General features: G+C 35.3%; 1 protein-coding gene across 1 annotated transcript in view; it reads right to left on the bottom strand.

Moving 5' to 3' along the window:
• Positions 1 to 4,275: 4,275 nt before the first annotated feature.
• Positions 4,276 to 21,685, bottom strand: part of LOC111369531 (methylmalonate-semialdehyde dehydrogenase [acylating], mitochondrial-like) — a 30,719-nt gene continuing 13,309 nt past the window's right edge. The window contains exons 14-20 of the mRNA XM_022991091.1: positions 20,949 to 21,029; positions 8,029 to 8,106; positions 7,833 to 7,868; positions 7,697 to 7,740; positions 6,260 to 6,338; positions 6,078 to 6,168; positions 4,276 to 5,956 (exon numbers count right to left, since the gene is read on the bottom strand). Of these exons, the coding sequence (XP_022846859.1) occupies positions 4,884 to 5,956; positions 6,078 to 6,168; positions 6,260 to 6,338; positions 7,697 to 7,740; positions 7,833 to 7,868; positions 8,029 to 8,106; positions 20,949 to 21,029 (1,482 nt within the window). The 3' untranslated portion in view covers positions 4,276 to 4,883. The remainder of the gene's footprint in view (positions 5,957 to 6,077; positions 6,169 to 6,259; positions 6,339 to 7,696; positions 7,741 to 7,832; positions 7,869 to 8,028; positions 8,107 to 20,948; positions 21,030 to 21,685) is intronic.

Here is a 21,685-nt window from a genome sequence, read left to right as displayed (position 1 = left end):
GTTGATGCTATTACGGCACAACTAAAAAATATACTGTTTGAAACAGATATACCAAAGAGCTCAGAAATGAGTTTTTCAAATCAATACCAAACAGAGACAACTGGAAGCAGCAGTGGACCCAGACGTGATAACATATCAACTGATAATAAAGGAGATTCCATTTCTGTATCATCAACCAAAAAAGTTATGATACATGGAAATAAAAGAGATACCAAAACAATCAGCATCATAGACCAAGAAGATAAAATCTCTTTAGATCCAAACGAAGAAAAATATGTCGAAATAGTCAAAATCGCTTATGAAATAAAAATAAGTGATTCATATTTCATTTCTCCAAGAAATAATATTTACCCTAGAATAACAGCCATAGAAGGAGGCGGCCCTTCATTTATAAAAATCATGACAAACTATGGAATCATGGATTTGATTTATCCAGAAAAGATTTTATTGAAATTTCAAAGTTTGATGACATATTCATTAAGGAAGTATCCAAATTTGTCATGAGAAGGAAGATATTTTTAAAATTCTATTCAATCAGTCCAGAATATGATGGAGTTATTTACTATCCAGTTGAACACATAATCTCAATTGAATATATTGCAGTCGATTTTCAAATTGATGTTACAAAGAATAATAGAAAAGTCTCAATAGTGACAAAATCATGGATCAGACATAAAAGAGCACTTGAAATTAAAACCATCTACAACATTGTCAAAAATTTGTTTGATAAAAAATTCTCGTACCTGTGCCAATATGAAAATTGGATGTTGGTATCCAATGGAGTATATGCAAAATCAAAAATTTTAAAAGACTATATTACAAGATTTGATATACATCAATTTTCAGAATATCCTACCACTATACAAGAATCCTGCCAACTAAAGGAGTGCCCCAACTGCATGTGAAGAAATGAAAGAATAAGACAAAGCACCTTTTGATAAAGGTGTATAAAGGACAATAATACTACATGTGAAGACATTGAAGATAAAAAGCAATAATAGAAAAAAAAATGCTCTTTGGATAGAAAAGATGAACTAACACGTGAAGATGTAGGCCCAAAGAGGAAAATAGAGAGGCAAGAGTGCCTCTGCTGATGTAATCAATGATATAATAGAGTCTCATAAACTTGTATAGATAGAGAGATTACCATAGAAGAAAATCATCTCATCTTATCTTGAATTCTTGAGTTGTAAGCAATAACCCATTCTCAGTTTGAAAAATCAGTTTTTTTGGAAATCCCTTTGTACCAAATAGAAGTCTTGTATCAATCCTGATAGAAATAAAATTCCAATATTTTGATATCAATATAAATTTCTAAATCTTTTTCCCATAAATTCTTGAAGGATCTAATAGAAAGTTTTCTTCTTATTTTAGCAAAAATAGAGTTTTCTTTAACAGAGGTTTAGAATTTTATTATTTAGAAGTTGATACAGTGTGAGCAAATAGCTAAAATAGTAATAATTCCGTGAAGGCAGGAGGTCGTTGAAGGAAGCAGTTTACAAATTCAGAGTTCAAAGGTTACTCGATTCTAAGAATAAAGATCTAGATCAAACCTAAGGTAAAACTATTAAACTTTTGCTAACATTAGAATGAATCTTTTGAAGATCTTAAAAGAATCGCAAGGACAGTTGCATGATGATTATTTTGATAAACGCCAGGATATATACAATTGAAGGATTAGATAATTTATTAGAAAGAATGTTAGAAAAAATAATAAAAATTATATCTCAATTAAAAAATATAAATTTACCATTTGAAGAAGATGGTATTTTATTAAGAAAATATGATATGTATGTTGCAGATTATTCTTATTTATTAGATCATAGAATGATTTTATATTTAAATATCCAAAATAGAGTAAATAGAAGATAAAATGATTAAAAGATTAGGACATATGTTGTAATATAGAAAGAATAATTTCATTAAGGACAATTTAGACCTTTCCATAAAAAGGAACAGTGATAGATCAAATAGAAACATCTCTCCTTTTAAGAATCCCTGCAGTTCACGACATTCAATATTTTATGTCTATCAATAGTATTCATAGATTTCATTGTATTTCAAATTACGTTTATGTATTTTGTAAATTATGCGGACAAAAAGAATTTCACGTGAATTTTTTTATAAATATTTGATTTTGGTACATGGATTCCATACAAAAAAAATATAGGATTTTCCGTAATGCATTTGATGTATTATTGGTTAATTTCAAATGTGTGTTATACTTAATTTATTATTAAAATGAGCGACTAGATGCCTACAATTACATAGTGATTACTTATAGTAGGGGTTTTCCTTAGAGAGATGTAGTGTGGCATGACTTGTATTATAATCAAGAATTGTTATTCACGACGATTGATTAAGAGTTGACATCTTATTCTATAAAGGTCGTGATTCAACTCTTCCACCGTTAAGGGTGAGAGATTTGTGCTTATAGGATTGAGCTTTAAACATTTTGAAGAAAAAAAAAAACACACACACACACACACACACAATTGCTATGATGGAAGGAATAGATCTCTTTACTTGTATGACTTAGATGTCTCGTATTTCTCGAAACAGTGATTCGATTGACGTGTGTAGAAATAAACATTGAAGAAATTTCAAGATACTATTTGTAAGATCAAACCATAATCATCTCATTTGAAAATCAATTGATATCTATGGAAGAAAGACGAAATCTTTTGTATACAACCGCCATCATTTGAGTGGTCCAACTATAGGTTTAAGCCAAAAATCTAACCGAAATTGTGCCAAGAACCTAATCGACGAGTGAAGAACAAAGCTAAAAAATAAGCCAAATATGTAATGCTAAAGCAAAATTAAAAGGAAAAAAAAAACAATCTGATTATTAAATTCAATTCCAGTAGCCATCTTTGGCTCATTATTTTGATCTTACAGTTAAACAATATTTATGCCCTGTGAAGTTCACCATTAATACTTCAAAATTATGCTAAGAACTTATCCCAATGAAGAGCATAGCTTGAAATCTTGTGATTGGAACAAGATTTTGGTTTCTCAAAGAAAACTTCCTTGCTCCGCCACAAGAAAAATGTAATACATTGAATAATATAACCTATTTTGAGACAAATAAATAGATTCATGAATTTTACTTGATTAAACAAATACAAAAAATTGGAGTTGTTAAGATCAGAAACTAAATACAATGCACACTATTTAATAAAATAAGGAATACCTTGATAAACAATTTATTAATTAACTGATAAATTAATAAATTATTATTTTATTGATTATATAATATTCATTAAAATTAATAATTTTTTCATGGTTCAAGGCTATTAATTTATAGAGGTTTCACTTATCATGTTAAAAAATATTAGAAAGGACCTCAGTATTCAAATAAATAATAATAATAATATAAAAAAAATAAATCCTTGAATTGGTATGACTTGGTCACAATGTTTCAATTACTCCAATTATTTGATGGATAGAATTTTCGAATGCCCGGGCCATCAACGTCTTTTTCTTCATTTTAAAATGCTTAACGTTCAAACATTCAAATCTCTTTCATTGTCAATCAAGCTGCACGTACTAGCTAGAACATTTGTGTGTGTATGCATTAATATTTAACTTAATTATTATACCTCATAACAAACATCAAATACTTAAATATTTAGTGACAACAAACTTGCAAATAAAACATATTATTATTTTAAGTAGTTATTAATAATGAGTCAATTTTGTAGGTATTTTAAATCACATATACCATTACGTGTCTATGCCAAGTTTCACTTCTCATTTAGAAGGTTTCTTTTAACGAACCTACCTTTGAACATGACTATTTTCTATTACATTTTCCAATTTGAATGAAATTCTAACTTTAATATAATATCACTCCATGTGATTCACAACAAAATATTATATTTTGAATAATCCAATTGTAATTTGTTCGTTTGCACAAGTAATAAGAGGTTTCATGCTCATAACTCAGTCTCCTTTTAAAAAAGAGTATAGTCGCCCTACGTGGCATACACATGGCAAGTGATTATTTGATGCATTAATATGGTAATTTTTTTATTCATTAATGCATCAAATAACCACCTGTCATGTGTATACCACGTAGGACAACTGCCGCAGTGAACGATTGCAAATAGTATTATTCTTTAAAAAATAAGTTGTTTTCAAAAGAAAGTCCTTTGCATTATTAACCGTATAACATAATGCAAACGCTGGAAATAAATTTAGGATAAAAATAAAATAGTAAATGACATTCTTTTTGAATAATAAATCCAAGAATGTTATCACACACCTAAATCCACCAAAATGTTTCCCATCTAGTACAATTCATTACAACTTTACACTAATTTTTTTCCCCATCACAGTCTTAAATAAGCAATGAGAAGTTGGTTCAAAATATATAGAATTCATGAAAAAAATATAGTAGATGGCATTCTTTTGAATAAAAAATTAAAGAATACCATCCACGTTAATCTAGCGTAATATCATCTACCAGTTCAATTCGTTATAATTTTACACTGAATATTGTCCTGTGCATTAAGGTCTTAATTGAACGACGAAAAAGTTTGTGCACAATATAGTGAGATTCAGGTAGAGTCTATCATAGCCTTGTCTCGTGTATCTTCCCAGAACTATCCATTTCCTGAATTCACTCATTCTCAATAGCAGAAACAGCTTCATCTCCAAAGGAAACTCAAAATCTAGCCAGTGTTCTCCCTGAAGTAAATAGCTAATTAATAATGTGAGATATTGAAGAGGGGCTCACATTTTGCTCGTAAGACGAAAATACAAGTGTCGAACTGAAGAACAAAAACAGCATATAAAGAGGAAGACTCGATCATCAAAATTGTCCGTTCACCAAGTAACAAATTCCCAAAAGAACTAAAAACATCCAGCGTTGAATCCTATTCTTGCTTAGATGTCTGACGAGTTTGGGATGCAACTTGGCCACGATATTCATCCATTGATACTATTGGAGTTTGGATATACATTCCCTGAGAAGTTGCTGGGACAAATATACTCTCGGATGTAGATGCTGTGCTATCATTACTCTGAACTGCTGACTGTAAATACATCTCGGAAGTTGAATGCACTGTATTTGTTGTCTGAGGTGGTACCGTGTCAGTCTTATAAGATGCAGACATGCACAAACTCCCAGGAGCTGGATGCACAGAAGCCCCTGTTCTCAAACTGATCAAGCCCACATCATCATTCCCATGAGAAGTAGACAGATATATCATGTCTGGTCGTTGAGATGTTGGAACGACGTTCTCGTTCTGTTGAGAAAATAGAGGCATATATATCCTGTCAGAATCTGTTCTATGCAAATCATGCCCAAACGACATCATGCAGATACTGTCATTCCTCAGAGGCATTGGACTCACGCCATCATCACTGCACCTGATAGGAATGTATGATCTCTCAGACATGGGAGTGGCAGCAACATTAATGTCCATAGCTTGAATCGGAGGAGAAAATTTGCTAATCCTCTGAGAGGTTAGAGCCATATATGTTCCTTCACCAGACGACATATTTTCACTCTGCCTAAATGCAAGAGTAGTCTCTCCCAGTCGAGATGTTTGAGGTGGAGGCATGGACGTGGGCCCTCTGTCTCTTGCATCCATGGCTGTTTCTGGAGGCATTAGTACTGTCGCTTCACGACTTGATAATTCTCTTTCAGCTGTAGATGATATAGAAAGAAATCCCTCTGTGTTTGCCAACTCGTCTTCAGATGTTGGCAGAAAGGATAGGGACACATCATGACTTGGTAATTCAGATGGTGGAGGCATAGCTGGTGACATTTCACACCCATTCACATCACTCTCGTAAGTTGGAGGTTGTGTCATGGCTATTTCTTGACTGCTTATTTCAGTCTCAGACGGAGGTGGACAAGGGAATGACACCCTTCGTCCTGGTAATTCCTTCCACTGTTGAACTACTGATTTTATTCGTGTGAAAAATTGTACACCTGCCTTCCCTGCAAAATCAAGAAATTTCTTTTTTGTTGCTAAAAGGTAGAAATTCTAGCATAAAGAGGCTAGGTCGAGGAGGAGATGGATTAAAAATATGCGACGAAAGAGCATGAAGAGAGTGCGTACCACAAAAATTAAGATCACTGGCAAAAGCAGCCTCGGAACCATTAAACATAGAAAATGGCAATGAAAGTGGAACAGGAACATTGATGCCGACCTACATAGGCTCAGATCATATCAAACTTGGCAGAGATGAATCATCAACAATAATCTTGGAGCTACATGCCATATGAAAAGGTTTGGATTACCAGCCCATTTTCAACTTCATTTTGAAACTTCCGAGCGTAAACAGCTGATGAAGTGAATATGGAAGCTCCATTTCCATGTCTATAACAAATGGAAACCAAGTATTGTCGTGGGAAAAAAATTAACCAAGGGCTGATTACGGGCAAGATAAATGAGCTCTTTACGTTTTTTTTTTTAATACAAGATAAGCAGGATCTACAATAAAGCTGACACAGCTCAGTATAGACTATAGAGAATACAAGAATATAGAGAAAATTTGGGAGAAGGAATACCTATACCAATATAAATTGATTTCGTTAGGTCATCTATAACAAAAAAACCTTACACATACTTGGCGGTTGTTAATCATCTCATCTCAAAACTTAAAGTTGTTAGAGAGGGCCCACATGTATTCATCTAAACCTTCTCCTCAACATGCCCCCAAATATGCAAACCAGATTCCTTTTGTGATCATTTCATTTTGAAACTTCCAAGCGTAAACAGCTGATGAAGTGAATATGGAAGCTCCATTTCCATGTCTATAACAAATGGAAACCAAGTATTGTCGTGGGAAAAAAATTAACCAAGGCCTGATTACGGGCAAGACAAATGAGCTCTTTACGTTTTTTTTTAATACAAGATTAGCAGGATCTACAATAAAGCTGACACAGCTCAGTATAGACTATAGAGAATACAAGAATATAGAGAAAATTTGGGAGAAGGAATACCAATACCAATATAAATTGATTTTGTTAGGTCATCTATAACATAAAAACCTTACACATACTGCGGTTGTTAACCATCTCATCTCAAAACTTAAAGTTGTTAGAGAGGGGCCACATGTATTCATCTAAACCTTCTCTTCAACATGCCCCCGAATATGCAAACCGGATTCCTTTTTTGATCAAAGGTCATATACGAGCACAATTTTCATAAATAGGTGAGGTAAGACCTAAACCTAAGTATTTTGCTGGGGTATAATACCATGTAAACCATCTCGTCTAAAAGCTTAAATTGTTAGAGAGAGGTCAAATGTATTCTTTTTTGTCTTCTGCATACTTCAAATCTCCAGCAAAGAAAAGCTATGAAATCAACAGAATAGGAAATTACATAAGATAAAACTTATATGGAAATCAAAATATCATCCATTATATTTCTGCCTAAAGTTGATGCTATAATGGCAAGTCTCCCATGAATATCCCTCAGCATCTCCACGAACTCCAAGATTAAGTCTTTCTTTTGAGTTTCAGGGTCACAGCTACCACAGGATTCATATTTTTTCATGTCCACTCATGTGGAGAACAGGGAAAGGGGAGAAAGACTGAAAGGGTAAGGTTTATCAAGAGGCTTCATTAAACAAGCCATGTTTTAACATGCCAAAACAAAAAAGAAGCCCATCAGATAATGTAATCTGGAACCCTTGATGACAATACATAAAAAAATGGAAAGTAAAAGCTTACTTGCTTCTATTAACAATGGCTATTGCTTCTTCTAAGCTTTCAGCCTGGCAGTAGTCAAAAATATATTGTACATTAACCAACCCTGCTAATGGATTAATATATCATAACAAAGAACAGGTCATCAAAAATAGGACACCTGCATACAAAGAAGAACGGGCCCAAGCATGTCTTCCTGCTAAGCCAAAACAACAAGACCATCAACAATTTTTAAATTCATTGATTCAAATCATCTATTGCCAATTTTTCTTATCTTTATTTGTGTTGAAAACATAAAAATTAAAGGATGCAAAAGATGTAAAAGATTATAAAAATTAAAGAATGTAAAATATTACCTTGTAGCAATCCATGTTGGCTGTAACATTACACATAATAGTAGGACCCACAAAATTTCCGTTCTCATACCATGGTACCTATAGAAGCAGGTCCAATAGAGAACATTTGTAAGGCTTCATAAAGCAGGGCCGCCTTGTTGATTCATGCATATTAAGATATTAAACTGTCCAGATATTTTAATTACTCAACACAAGAGAAAGTAACCTCAAAACACCTTGTGATGCACTAAAGATAAATATAGCTGAAATTCCATGTAAAATAGTAGGATCAGAGGACATATATAATTAAAATTCAACCCTTACAACCTCCCCCCTCCCACTTAAAAAATAAAAATATATAAACTCTGAATGTTTTACTTTATAATTCAATTTTGAAGAAATTCATCTAGGGGGATGTACTCAATTGAGAATTTCAAATAGTATTATTGACTTTTTAAATGACTGACTTTTGTGGAGTTCACGATCATTTGTTGAATTTTTTAGATTTACAGAATTATGAAAGATTTTCACAAATTTTTATAGACTTCTATTTATAAAGATTGACATAGATTTTTATGAACTTTTATACATTTTTAGTAACTTTCATAGACTTCAGTTAAAAGATTTTAACAGAATTTAATTAAAATATATTGTATATAATCATCAAGGTATCACACTATATAAAATTAAAGCCAAGTGAAATAATTGAATTCATATCATAATTTCATATGAAAAAATGGCACAAATACTCCTCACAATGAAAAGTAAACATAACTCTCCATCAATCGACCCATGCAATAATAATTAATTAAAAAGGGAAAAAACCACCTTTCGGAAAAATTAAAAATACATTGATAAAACATTAATTTTATCAGTACCTAAACCTATTGAAATTCATAAATAATCTAATAATCAACCATTATATAAGAATTTAGTCACAAATTTATCTTCATTTTAATGAAAGGGAAGCAATTAAAAGGAGGAGAGAAAAAAATGGTTAGGATGTTGTGTGTGAGATTCATATTGAGTGGAATATGTGTTTACTAGATCAAATAGACCGATACCGAAGCGAAGAGAAGCTGAGTGAGAGGAGCGTAGTGCACCAAACAGAACAGAGCGGGTTGATCGTGAAACTACGTACTAGAGAAAGTTCAATGGGTGAAGGATTAATCGTGAAGGGCTACCAGGATCGTGGGAGAAAGAAGGACAGGGCTGTCTGAGACCGGGTGACAACTCAATGAGAGTTGTTTGGTTGAGATGTGGAATCTATAGGTAATTCTATAGCCAAAGTTGTGGTAGGGATAGGTAAAGGATGATTATTAAGGTGCGTGTCTAGAGAGGGTACATCAATTCTATCCTGAGAATAGGATTCAAGTGGGGATGAATCAGGTGGTAAATCATTGGGAGTATTCCCGATATCCAACTTGAAATTATAGGTAGGTTGTTCTGTACTTTGTGGTTAGCGTTGAGTAAGACTAGGAGAGATGTTGGCAGTGAGTGTAGGAGTAGACAAATCTGCAAAACAAGGAACATTATTCACACTAGTTTCACCAGAAGACTTACCCTTCAGGACTTTGCTCAACACAGGAACATGAGAATGATCAATTTGACTTGCAGGAAAAGACTCCTTATTGAAAACATGTCGTGAGATATATACCTTGCCTGTGGAGAAATCCACATAAGATGCAAAAGGACAATGTGTTTATCATCTGATGACTCTTGATTCTTTAGCATTTGCAACAGCCCAATTGTAAATCCAATACAGTGTAAAGTCTATTATGGGCTTGGGTTAATACGAATACTAATGACGTAAACCTATTATTCATACAAAATAAAAATTATCTCCACTTCGCTTCTCGTGGATGTAGGCACATCGCCAAACCGCGTAAATACTTGTATTGATTTTTCTCTTTCATCTCTTCATAATTGCGCATAAAATCCAACAACTGGTATCAGACAGTCGATTTTAGATAGCGAGTTCTACAATTGCAAAATTCAACGCGATGAAGTTCGTGCCAATTTTGCTGAATGATTTTCACATATGTATTAAATCCTTTTATAGTATTACAGAGGTCCAAAGAAAGGAAAGAAAATATGTACAATTGGAATGAAAATCCCCTAAAATCATTACGTGATTTGTCAAGATTCTATTTTGGAAACTAAGTAAACTCAATAATATCTAATACCCCCCCCTCAAATTGATGTTGGGAAATCCACAAGCATCAATTTGCTAACAAGAAAATTATGACGGAGACGAGTCAAGGACTTGGTGAAAATATCTGCTACTTGTTGAGTAGTGGAGACATGAGGAAAAGTAATGATCATGGAATCATAGGCATCTCGAATATAATGACAGTCCACTTCAATATGTTTGGTACGTTCATGATACACAGAATTAACAGCAATCTGTATAGCACTGGTGTTGTCACCATGTAGAGGTGTAGTCTGTGATTGAGAAAAGACTACGCAGCCACACAATCTCAAAACATACAGCTGACATAGCGTGGTATTCAACCTCAGTGGAAGACTTAGAAACACAATCTTGTTTCTTACATTCCCAAGAGATGAGAGCATCTCCCAAAAAAATACACCATCCAATAGTAGAACGACGAGAATCAAGGCAACCAGCCCAGTCAACATCACTATAATCGTTAAGCACAAGAGGAGTCCCCCTAGGAAAAAACAAACCACGATGAGGAGTCCCAATAAGGTAGTGAATAATGCGGCGAACAGCTACCAAATGGAGATGTCAAGGGGCATCCATAAATTTGCTCATAGTATGGACAGCGAAGGAAATATCCGAACGTGTAATAGTAAGATATATAAGACTGCCTACCAACTTCCGATAAAGAGTAGGATCTAGAATAATATCACCTTCATCTTTTCGATACTTGACATTAAGCTCCAATGGAGTGTCAACAGAAGAGGCGTCAGAAAAATTACCTAACCGAATCAAGTCATGAATATATTTATGTTGATTCAAGAAAATACTATGTGGTGTAGTAAAAACCTCTAAACCAAGAAAGTAAGTCAGATAGCTAAGGTCTTTCATATGAAAAACCGAGGGTAGATGCTCCTGAAGCTTCTGAATTAGTGCATGATCAGATCCAGAAATAATAACATCGTCCACATAGACCAACAAGAGAACAATTCCTGCAGCACTCTTTTGAAGAAACAAGGATGCATCATATTAACTCTGAGTAAAGGAGAAATCCAAGAGAGTGCGACGAAACTTGTCAAACCATGCTCGAGGGGCCTACTTAAGACCATACAAAGAACGTTTTAGTATACATACAAAGTCAGCTGAGGGAAGAGGTATACCGGATGGAAGCTTCATGTAAATATCTTTTTTTAAGATCCCCATGTAAGAATGCGTTTTTTACATCCATTTGATGTATAGACCATGACTGAGAAGCGGAAAGAGATAGCAATAGGCAAACAGTAGTCATTTTAGCAACAGGAGCAAATATCTCTTCATAATTGATGACATACTCTTGACGATTGCATAGGGCAACCAGTCGAGCCTTATAGCACTCAATAGAGCCATCAGAACGAAGTTTGACTGAATATACCCATTTACTTCCAATAGGTTTCTCGCCCTTTGGACAAGGTACAACATCCCAAGTTTGGTTGGCCTCGAGCCTCAAGTTCTGCATTCATTGCCTGTTGCCAACACTCTTGTTCCATAGCTTGTCTATAGGAAGAAAGAATGGAAATTGAGTTAAGGGTGGCAATCATAGAGCTATAGGAGGAAAAACCATATCTATCTGTTAGTCGAGAAACACGAGAAGTGTGGCGAAGAGGGACTGGTGGTGGAAGATCATCTGGTGTAGGATCTGATGTCGAAGATGGAGGATCAGGGAGGTTCGAGAAGGTAGCCGTCTCAATAGAAGGACCAGTGTTTGGTGCAGCATGTCTTCGGGTGTAAACAAGACCTGGCTTGTACTGAGAGGATTCTATAGAGAAATCAGGCAAGATAGAGAGTTCGGGGGAAGAAACACTAAGTGCTGAAGGGAAGAAAGATTGCTTTTCAAAGAAAACAACATTATGAGAGATCCTAATGCTGCGTGTCGTAGGATCATAGCAAACATACCCTTTTGAGTCCCCGCATATCCCAGAAATGCACATTTGATAGATTGAGGCGTGAGTTTTGTTCGTTCATGTTGTGGCAAGTGAACAAAACAAACACAACCAAAGGGACGAAGATGAGAATAAGTAGGGTGACGATCGAAGAGTTTATAAAATGGCGAAACGTTATCAACAGTAGGAGAAGGTAATCGATTTATGAGATGAACAGCTGTGGACAGAGCTTCACACTAAAATTGAGAGGGGACAGAAGACTCAATCAAGAGAGCTCTAACCATATCAAGAAGGTGACGATTCTTGTGTTCTGCAACTTCGTTTTGTTGAGTAGAAGGACAAGATCGCTGAGAAATAATACCTTTGGTTTGTAAGAAGGATTGGAACGCATTAGACATGTATTCGCCTCCGGAATCGGATCGTAAGATTTTAATTGAGGATGAAAATGGTTGTGAACGAGAGCAAGGAAAGACTGAAAGGTAGAGAAAACTTCACTTTTTGCACGAAGAAAGTAAATCCACGTAAAGCGACTATAGTCATCAATAAAGGTAACAAAGTATTTATATTGAGCATGAGAAACCACAGGTGTAATACCCCAGACATCACTATGAACAATATCGAAAATATGTGAAGCATGAGAACCATGAGAAGGAAACAACAAAATTTTACTTTTAGCAAGTTTACATGAAGCACAATCAAGAGAAATAGATGAAATCGAAGCAGAATTCATATTATTAAGCAAACCAGAGTTTAACAACTGTCGTAACACATTAGAATTGGGATGTCCCAATTTTTTATGTCAATCATAAATATCAAAAGTAGCAGAATGACAAACAATAGGAAAAAATGAAACAGGCTTCGGTGAAATAGAAAAGAGACGTCCCTCCTTAGATCCCCTCATGATCATCCTCCCGAACACTTGATCGTGCACATGACAATCAAAAGAAGAAAAAGAGACAGTGCAATTGTTATCAACAAGTTGACAAACGGATATGAAATTAGTGGATAAACGAGGAGAAACTAACACATTACGTAAATCTGGTGATAAATCACCCATGGCTGAAATAGGAAGTGTGTTACCATCCGCGGTGTGCATATGGAGATGTCCAATATATGGTCTAAGGTTACTAAGTAATAAAGGATTATGAGTCATATGATTAAAAGCACCATAGTCTAATAACCAAGAAGAAGTATCAGTTGATGGATTACCTGAGACTCCTAAAGCAGATATAACCATTTGTTGGATCATCTCAGGAGTGATGGAATTTTGGGGGTAGGACTAGAAGAGGCTAGAACTTGAGTAGTAGCAACTAGCGTAGCATAACTACCGGCTAACATGGCAATATAACCTGATTCGGTCTTGTGTGGAGGGCGAATAGGACATCCTTTAATCACATGACCGGTCTTTTTACAGTAATTGCATACATTTTTAGGACACTGAAGAGCCATGTGACCGAACCCTTTACAGCTGTAACACTGCACATTGGACGTATCCCGAGACCTGAACTTTCGTTGAGCAGCATATGCAACAAGAAAGTTGCCACTTGATTCTGCTGATGCTCCAAAGAGGCACGAGTTATAAGTCGTTACTCTTCCCTTAATAACTCACCCAAACAGCCATCCAACGTTGGAAGAGATTCGCGATTCATAAGACTGGATCGAATAGATTCAAATTCAGATCGCAATTTCATGAGAAATTAATCTCGCTTGGTGACTTCATGCACAGCTTGTACAGCTTCGAGATTGCCGAGAGGAACTGAAGCATAAATGATATCTGTGTATTCAGCCCAAAGATTAGAAAATCTAGAATAAAACTCTTGAATGGAGCAAGAGTCCTGAGAAAAATTTGCCAATTCAAATTCCAACTGAAGTCGTCAAGCATTGTTGCTTTGAGTATAGATTTTCTTTAAAAATTCCCCCATAGCACGAGCAGACTTGTAAGGCCTAAGGTTAGGAACAAACTGAACATTGACGGATCCAATTATCCAAGCCATAATCCGAGAGTCCTTGATTTTCTAAGCGAGGTACTTCTCTTTATCTTTCTCTTGATCAGGAGGTGGGAGACTTCCATCAATATGTCCCCATAGATCCCCTTTCCCTTCAACCAACAATTGAAAGTGAAATGCCCATGAAGTGTAGTTCTTGCCGTTAGAGCGAATGCACATGGAATCAATTTTCTCAGTTGACATGACGAATAATTTTTTTTAACTCTATCAAATAAATTAATCACGACTTAACAAAATCAATTCTCCTCAAATAACTCGGCCCAATCAACAACAGCCCAAAAGAAACTAAATAAACTCAATCAACCCAAGCCCAATAGCTCAAGCCCAACACAGTATACTAGAAGGAAAAAAATCAAAACAACGAACCACTGGAATTGAAGCACAACTCATGACGCGAGCTTACCCACTGGAGAAGACGAGCCCCGATCACACACCGACGAAAATGGAGAAAATCTGGCCACACCCATAGAAGCGGTAAAATTGATTGTTCCGGCTAGTACCGGACTCAAGACCTACCAAATATGAGACACAGGCACACAACTTAGTTCGACCCTGAAGAAGACGATCGGTGACCACAATTGCAATTGATTGAGATGAACAGAGGATTAACCAAGAGGCAGAGCTAATTATCGAACCCTGATGAACCACCAACCGACCGCGAGCAGAACTAAAATGCAATCACAGATGTCGCAGATTACAGGATCGAGAATTGACTGAGGTTAGGGCTCTGATACCATGCCAACTTTGTTGAATGATTTTCACATATGTATTACATCCTTTTATAGTATTACACAGGTCCAAAGAAAGGAAAGAAAATATGTACAATTGGAATGAAAATCCCCTAAAATCATTACGTGATTTGTCAAGATTCTATTTTGGAAACTAAATAAACTCAATAATCTCTAATAGGTCGACCGAAGGATTTGTTTGACGGACGAGATCATGTATCACGTCATTCACAAAGTCTCCGACGAAGACTTGGCAAAAATTAGAAAGTCATCATATGTTGAAGTCTCTCACGAATAAACTGCATCTGAAGCGACGGCTATACAGGCTCAAGATGCTGGAGGGTACAGATCTGATTCAGCACACCAATGTGTTCGATCAAATTATCAACGATTTGTTGCGACTTGAAATTAAGTTTAATGACGAAGGCAATGCAATGATATTGTTGTGCTCTCTTCCTCCTTCGTACAACCAACTAATGTCCATGTTGATGTGGGTAAAGAGACCCTCGAATTAGAGAAAGTCGCATCAGCCCTATTGGCCTACAACCAACGAAATTTGCATACTGACGAAAGTTCACAGCGTTAAGAATTGATCGTGAAGGGCTACCACGATCGTGGAAGAAAGAATGACATGAATGGTTCTTCTAAAGGGAATGCGAGATCGAAATCTAAGAATCAAAATAAGAAAACATCAAGTGTTATAAGTGCCATCAAATGGGTCACTTTAAGGACTATTCAAATAAGAGCAAGGTGATGAAAGAAAAGGTTATGCATCCTCAAACACGGCTAGTGTTGCAGAAGGAGGCTCAAGTTCTGGAGATGGAGACATGCTATCAATATCCGCAGGTAATTGTGACAGATTACATGACTCTTGGGTACTTGATTCAACCTGTCTATATCATGTGTCCTCACCGGGATTGGTTTGATTCATATCGTTTGGGTAATTTTAAATCTGTTTTTATTGGTAATGATACATCATGTAAGGTCATTGAAATGGGATCCATAAAATTTAAAATGTTCGATGGTATGGTAACGACTTTGAAGGATGTTAGGCATCTACCAAAGTTAAGAAAGAACCTAATTTCTTTAAGCGCTTTGGACACCAACGGCTATTCTTATAAGTCCAAGGGTGGGGCTTCAACAGTGAAAAGAAGGGGTTTGATCGGGATGAAAGGTCAAAAATTGGCTGGGAACATCTACAAACTACAGGGGAATACAATTGTAGGTGGAGTTGGTACAGCAAAATCTAAATCAGATGACTCCTCTATGGCATATGCAACTCAGGCATATAAGAGAATGTGGTATGATTGAGCTTCACAAGAGAAACTTGTTGAAAGGGGTAAAATCAAGCAAGTCGGATTTCTGCAAGTTCTGTGTAATTGGAAAACAATCTTCAAGACAGGAAAGCACAAGACATAGGGCATTCTTGATTGTGTGCATTTTGATATTGAGGACCAATAAGGGAGTTGTCCTAAGGTGGATGTCAGTATTTCTTGGGTATATTTTATGAAGCACGAGACTGAAACTTTTGCCAAGTTCAGATTGTAGAAAGCAGAAGTAGAGAACCAGACAGGCTAGAAAATTAAGTATCTCAGGACAAACAACAGTATAGAGTACACAGATTCACAGTTCCTGAAATTTTGTGAGCATTATATTCAATGGCACTATACAGTTAGCAAGACACAGGCGAAGAGGATGAACAGAACAGTTGCAGAACAAGCAAGATGTTTGAGGCTTTTGGGCAAAAGTGGTGAACATGGCATGTTATGTCATAAATAGATCACCACGAGCAGCACCAGATGAGAAAGTTGCAGAATAAGTTTGGACAAGTAATGAAGTTGATTATTCTGGATTGAGAGTATTTGGGTGTCCGGCTTATATACATGTGTCTAGTGATCAGATATCCAAGCTTGATTTGAAATCAAGAAAGTGCATTTTTCTAAGCGATGTAAAATGTGTAAAAGGGTATAAGTTTTAGGATCTAAAGGCAAAGAAGATGGTAATAAGTAGGGATGCAATATTTGATGAAACATCATGCTTAAAGCTTCTCCAGATGAAGAGAAGCTCAGTTCAGGTGAGGGAAGCAGTAAGAGCCAAGTGGTGCAAGTAGAGTTAGACAATGTTGACGTGTAGACTAATGCTCAGGAAGTAGACAGTTCTGACGCAGATAGGGAGTAGTATCATAGTATTGCCAAAGATAGACCACGTCGCACTATCAAACCACCAATGAAGTATAGATTCGAAGATTCAATTTCTTATGCACTCATTACCAGCAATAACGATCCTATAACTTTTCAGGATACCATTGGTAGTCAGAAGAAAAGTAAATGGATAGAGGTTATAATGGGATTTGGTAGAGCTTCCAGAGTGGAAGAGACCGATAGGGTGTAAAGTGGGTGTACAGAAAGAAAGAAGCAATGTCAAAAAAAGGAAGGGAAAAGATACAAGGCTTTGTTAATAGCACAGGGATACTCGCAAAGGGAGGGAGTAGATTATGATGAAATTTTCTCTCCAGTCATCAGACACTTTTATGAGGATTGTCTTAGCAATAGTGGCCAGTTTTGATTTAGAGTTAGAACAGCTAGATCTGGATACTGCTTTCCTTCATGGTAATTTGGAGAAGCAAATTATCATGGAGCGATCAGAATGGTCATTGGAACCCGGAACATAGAATCTTGTGTAACCTGAAGAAGTCTTTATATGGGATTAAGTAGTCACCATGGCAATGGTACAAGAAGTTCGACTCCCACATGATTCAGATAGGCCAGAGTCACTATAAGTATAACTACTGTGTTTACAATAGAGTTCTTTGTGATGATTCATATATTTTCTTGATGTTGTATGTGGATGACATGTTAATTGCTGCTAGGAACATGAATGAAGTAGACATATTGAAGTCTTTGTTGAGCAATAAGTTTGATATGAAAGACTTGGGACTGATTAAGAAGATTCTTGGCATAGGGATCAACAGAAATAGGAATGCCAGAAAAGTATGGGCGTCTCAGAAGATAATTTGAAGAAAGTGTTGGAAAGGTTTAACATGTCCGATGCAAAAACAGTGAATACACCATTGACAAATCACTTCAAATTGTCTAGTAATCAATGCCTAAGGAATGAAGAAGAAATTATAGAGATGTCAAAGGTGCCTTATGCTAGCGCAGTTGGGTGTTTGATATATGCAATGATGTGTACTAGACCAAATCTAACACATGCAATCAGTGTGATGAGCAAGTACATGGATAATCCTTACAGAGAGCATTGGAGAGCTATAAAGTGAAATTTTAGGTACTTGAGGGCACGTAGATATAGATTATGCATGCGACTTAGATGATAGAAGGTCCTAAACAAGTTATGTTTCACACTCGCAGGTGCGCTTATATGTTGAAGATCGATAGTGTAGTCGCTTGTGGCATTATCCACATCTGAAGCAGAGTACATGGCGGCAACTGAGGCAGCCAAGGAATTCTTGTGGTTGAGAGGACTTGTCAAAGAGGTTGGTATCAAGCAAGATGGAATGAAGTTGTATTATGATAGTCAGAGCACCATCTTCATAGCAAAGAATTAGATCCATCATGCAAGAACGAAGCACATTGATGTGAGATTTTATAAGATAATAGAGTTGGTTACTTTAGGAGAACTGTTAGAGAAGGTGCATACCTCAGAGAATGCAGCAAACATGTTGACAAAGTCAATTACAATGGATAGGTTCAAACATTGCTTGAACTTGATTAACATATCTAAGTGTTAGAGAGGTTGTGTTCCAACCCCCCATTGGTCCTAAATGGTGTGGTTTCCCAGGTCATGTCTCTCAGTATTTTTCTCCTAAGGGGTGAATATTCACCAAGGTAGAAATTGTTGTGTATGTGGCTCATATAGAGTGGAACACAGGTTTATTGAATCAAATAGGTTGATGCTGGAGCGAAGCGGAGAGATGGCATAGACCTTTGTGGGATTTAATTCACTGTCTGCTTGCTAAGGACATTGAATGGGTTGGGGTGCAGGACAACACCCCCACGGTACAGTACAGGGGTATTTTTTTTATACGGTCTTAAAAGTCTTGTATGAGTTTGGGCTAGGGTTTGTATAAATACTAATGATGTAACCCTATTATTCATACGTAATAAAAATTATCTCCACTTCGCTCCTCTTGAACGTATGCACATCGTCGAACCATGTAAATACTTGTGTTGATTCTTTCATCTCTTTATTATTGCACACAAAATCCAATATAGAAGAATATGTAAAGAGAGAAAATCACGTAGAAGAAAAAAAATATTAATCTTTTATTATTAAAAAAAAGTTAGTAATTGATCCTGGCTCTAATATTCGTAGAGGAAAATAGAAAAGGCAAATATTGAAGAAAGAAAGACTTTAAAAGTCTTTCATGGTTAGTAAGTAGAGAATCTTATAAAAGACTTCCAATGATAGAGATACCGTCTGGATTTTTTATTTATTCTTTGTGATTAAAAGTTAATATACAGAGAATCTTATAAAAAGTCATTGATATTTTGAATACCCTTAACTTTCCCATGATTTCAAAAAGTCTAAATTGAACACCCCATGTCCTTTAAAAAGCTTTTTAGAAGTCTATAAAAGTCTATTGAATACCCCCAACAAATTTATAGAGTTTAGAAAGTCTTAATGTAGCCCCCGTTTGTTTCCCATTCTTTTCTTATTAAAATGAAAAATATGATCGTTATCCACCACATCAAGTCACTAAATTTGAATTTATATCTCTTGTGTGGGAACCGTAACGACTATATTTTTCATTCTCATTTTCACAAAAATGAAAAACAAACGGGGGCTTAATATACCCAAGCTTCTTAGCTCCATAAAAGTCTATATTAAATTTAAACTATTTCGTAGAGACCTAATTCTATAAAAGTCGCGATGTATACAATATAAACTTTGATAGACTTTTAAAGCACCTTAAGTCATGCATATTTAATCTAAAACTTTTAAAATCCAACAAAGTTGGGTATTCAAAATGTTAATACTTTTTACAAATTCTCTATTTACTAACTTTTAAGCACAACTAGCACAAGGTATAAATAAAGACCCACGCAATTTGTCTCTACTCACCCCCAAAACTTTGGCATACTCTCGGAAAAACACGTCTTTCAATATGAGAGATTTTGTTCTTTTGTCAAAATTTTCTTTTTTTTCCCCCCTTCTACGAACTCTACTGCCACGATAAAATTCAACTTTTTTATGAAATTAAAAATTAATTAGTATTTTCTATCACTTTTCAATATGATTCTCTTATTTTTCACGTTTCCCCTTTTTCATGAAAAAGAAGATAAATTTGTAATTAAATTCTTATATAAATGTCAACTATTAGTTTATTAACAATTTTCAACATGTTTAGGTCATATAATTATTAATCTTTTAACACAGTTTATTTATGTATTATTTTTTTTTAATGAGGGTTATTTTTTCCCTTATTTGTTGTTGCATGGGTCAATTGTGGCGATGTTACTCTTTCCTTTTATCATGATGAGCATTGATTTTTTTTTTTTTCCCTCATAAAGTTGTTTTGATAACTTCAATTATTTCACTTGCTTTTAATACACCCTCAGCGAATTGCAAAACCAGCAGGAAGATGTTCTTGGGACAGAGAGAATACATCAAGTTCTTCCAAGATTTTAAGGTCCAAGAAATAACGAATTTGTGCAGTAATATATAAACCTCGCAATTGACCAAAACTGAGACACAACAAAATGAATTTATATCAGTTCAATTTCTTATAGTTTAGTGCGTGGTTGTGGTAGGGTGTGTTTTTCTCCTTCAGAGAGGATCAATGATTGAGATGGAAGTTTTAACAGCTCAATAAAAGACAACGAGTATTCTTTCAATTGAACAATCTCCGTAGCTAGTAATCCAAAATTTTCAACAATTAGATTACCATTCATAATTGTTACTACATCTATCCGTTAGAATGCATGCATTTTCTATCAAGGATAAATATAGTTAATATCAGTGGATTAGAATACACAGGTCACCCAAGAGGCAACGCCCATCAAAATACTTTGCAAGTGTAAGATATTCTCAGTAACCCCCGAGTATTTTACAAATAAATACTCTGCAAAAGCAACAAATAGGTATTCAAAAGAGAAGTTAAGCATACCACAACATGTCTCCCATCAAGAACAAGTCTAGCCCCACTTTCTATACCACTTTGAATTAATCTGCATATTCGATTCTTTGCCTGCATAGTTCAAATAAACATACCAAAGTATAGAGAGAATGGAATAGAACTCAAGAGCAACACAGATAACACATTATACATGCAGAAGCTTCCTCATTTGAAAAGAGGGGAAAAATAATCATTGAAAGTAATGCGGTCAAGTAAACATATTTTTCCCATGTCAAAAGTAAACAAAGTATACACACAATGCCCACTTGTGTATTCATAAAGAAGCAATGAAAGTTAATTAAGCATCACAAAACCAAAAAGACTCGCGCATCTTACTTCACCAAACTATAAAAATTGATAATACTAGAAGTTGGGTGGGATTTATGCAGTAAAAAAAGATTAAACTAACATGAAGGGAAGAAGCCAAAGCAGGTCATAGTGAGCATCCTGAAGCTGCCTCGACTAAATGTCACACACATGGACAAACAGCTAAGTTTTTATCTATCATGTATTAGGCCAAGTTCTAATCAGTCACAAATAAAGCTAGTACGTGTTGCAGCACATCATCTTAACTAATTTTCAATCCAGAAGAGGTGGAGTTCCAGACATGTAAACAGTATCAACACATATAACAAATTATACATACAGAAGCTTCCTCTTTTGAAGAAAGGGAAAAACAAAAAAAAAAAAAAAAAAATAATAAAATTTATATAACTTTAAAAAAAAGA

The sequence above is a fragment of the Olea europaea genome, chromosome 20 (assembly GCF_002742605.1).
Source record: "Olea europaea var. sylvestris chromosome 20, O_europaea_v1, whole genome shotgun sequence".
Taxonomy (NCBI): Eukaryota; Viridiplantae; Streptophyta; class Magnoliopsida; order Lamiales; family Oleaceae; genus Olea; species Olea europaea.
Note: the sequence above shows the minus strand (reverse complement) of the source record. Positions and strands in the feature narration are given on the sequence as shown.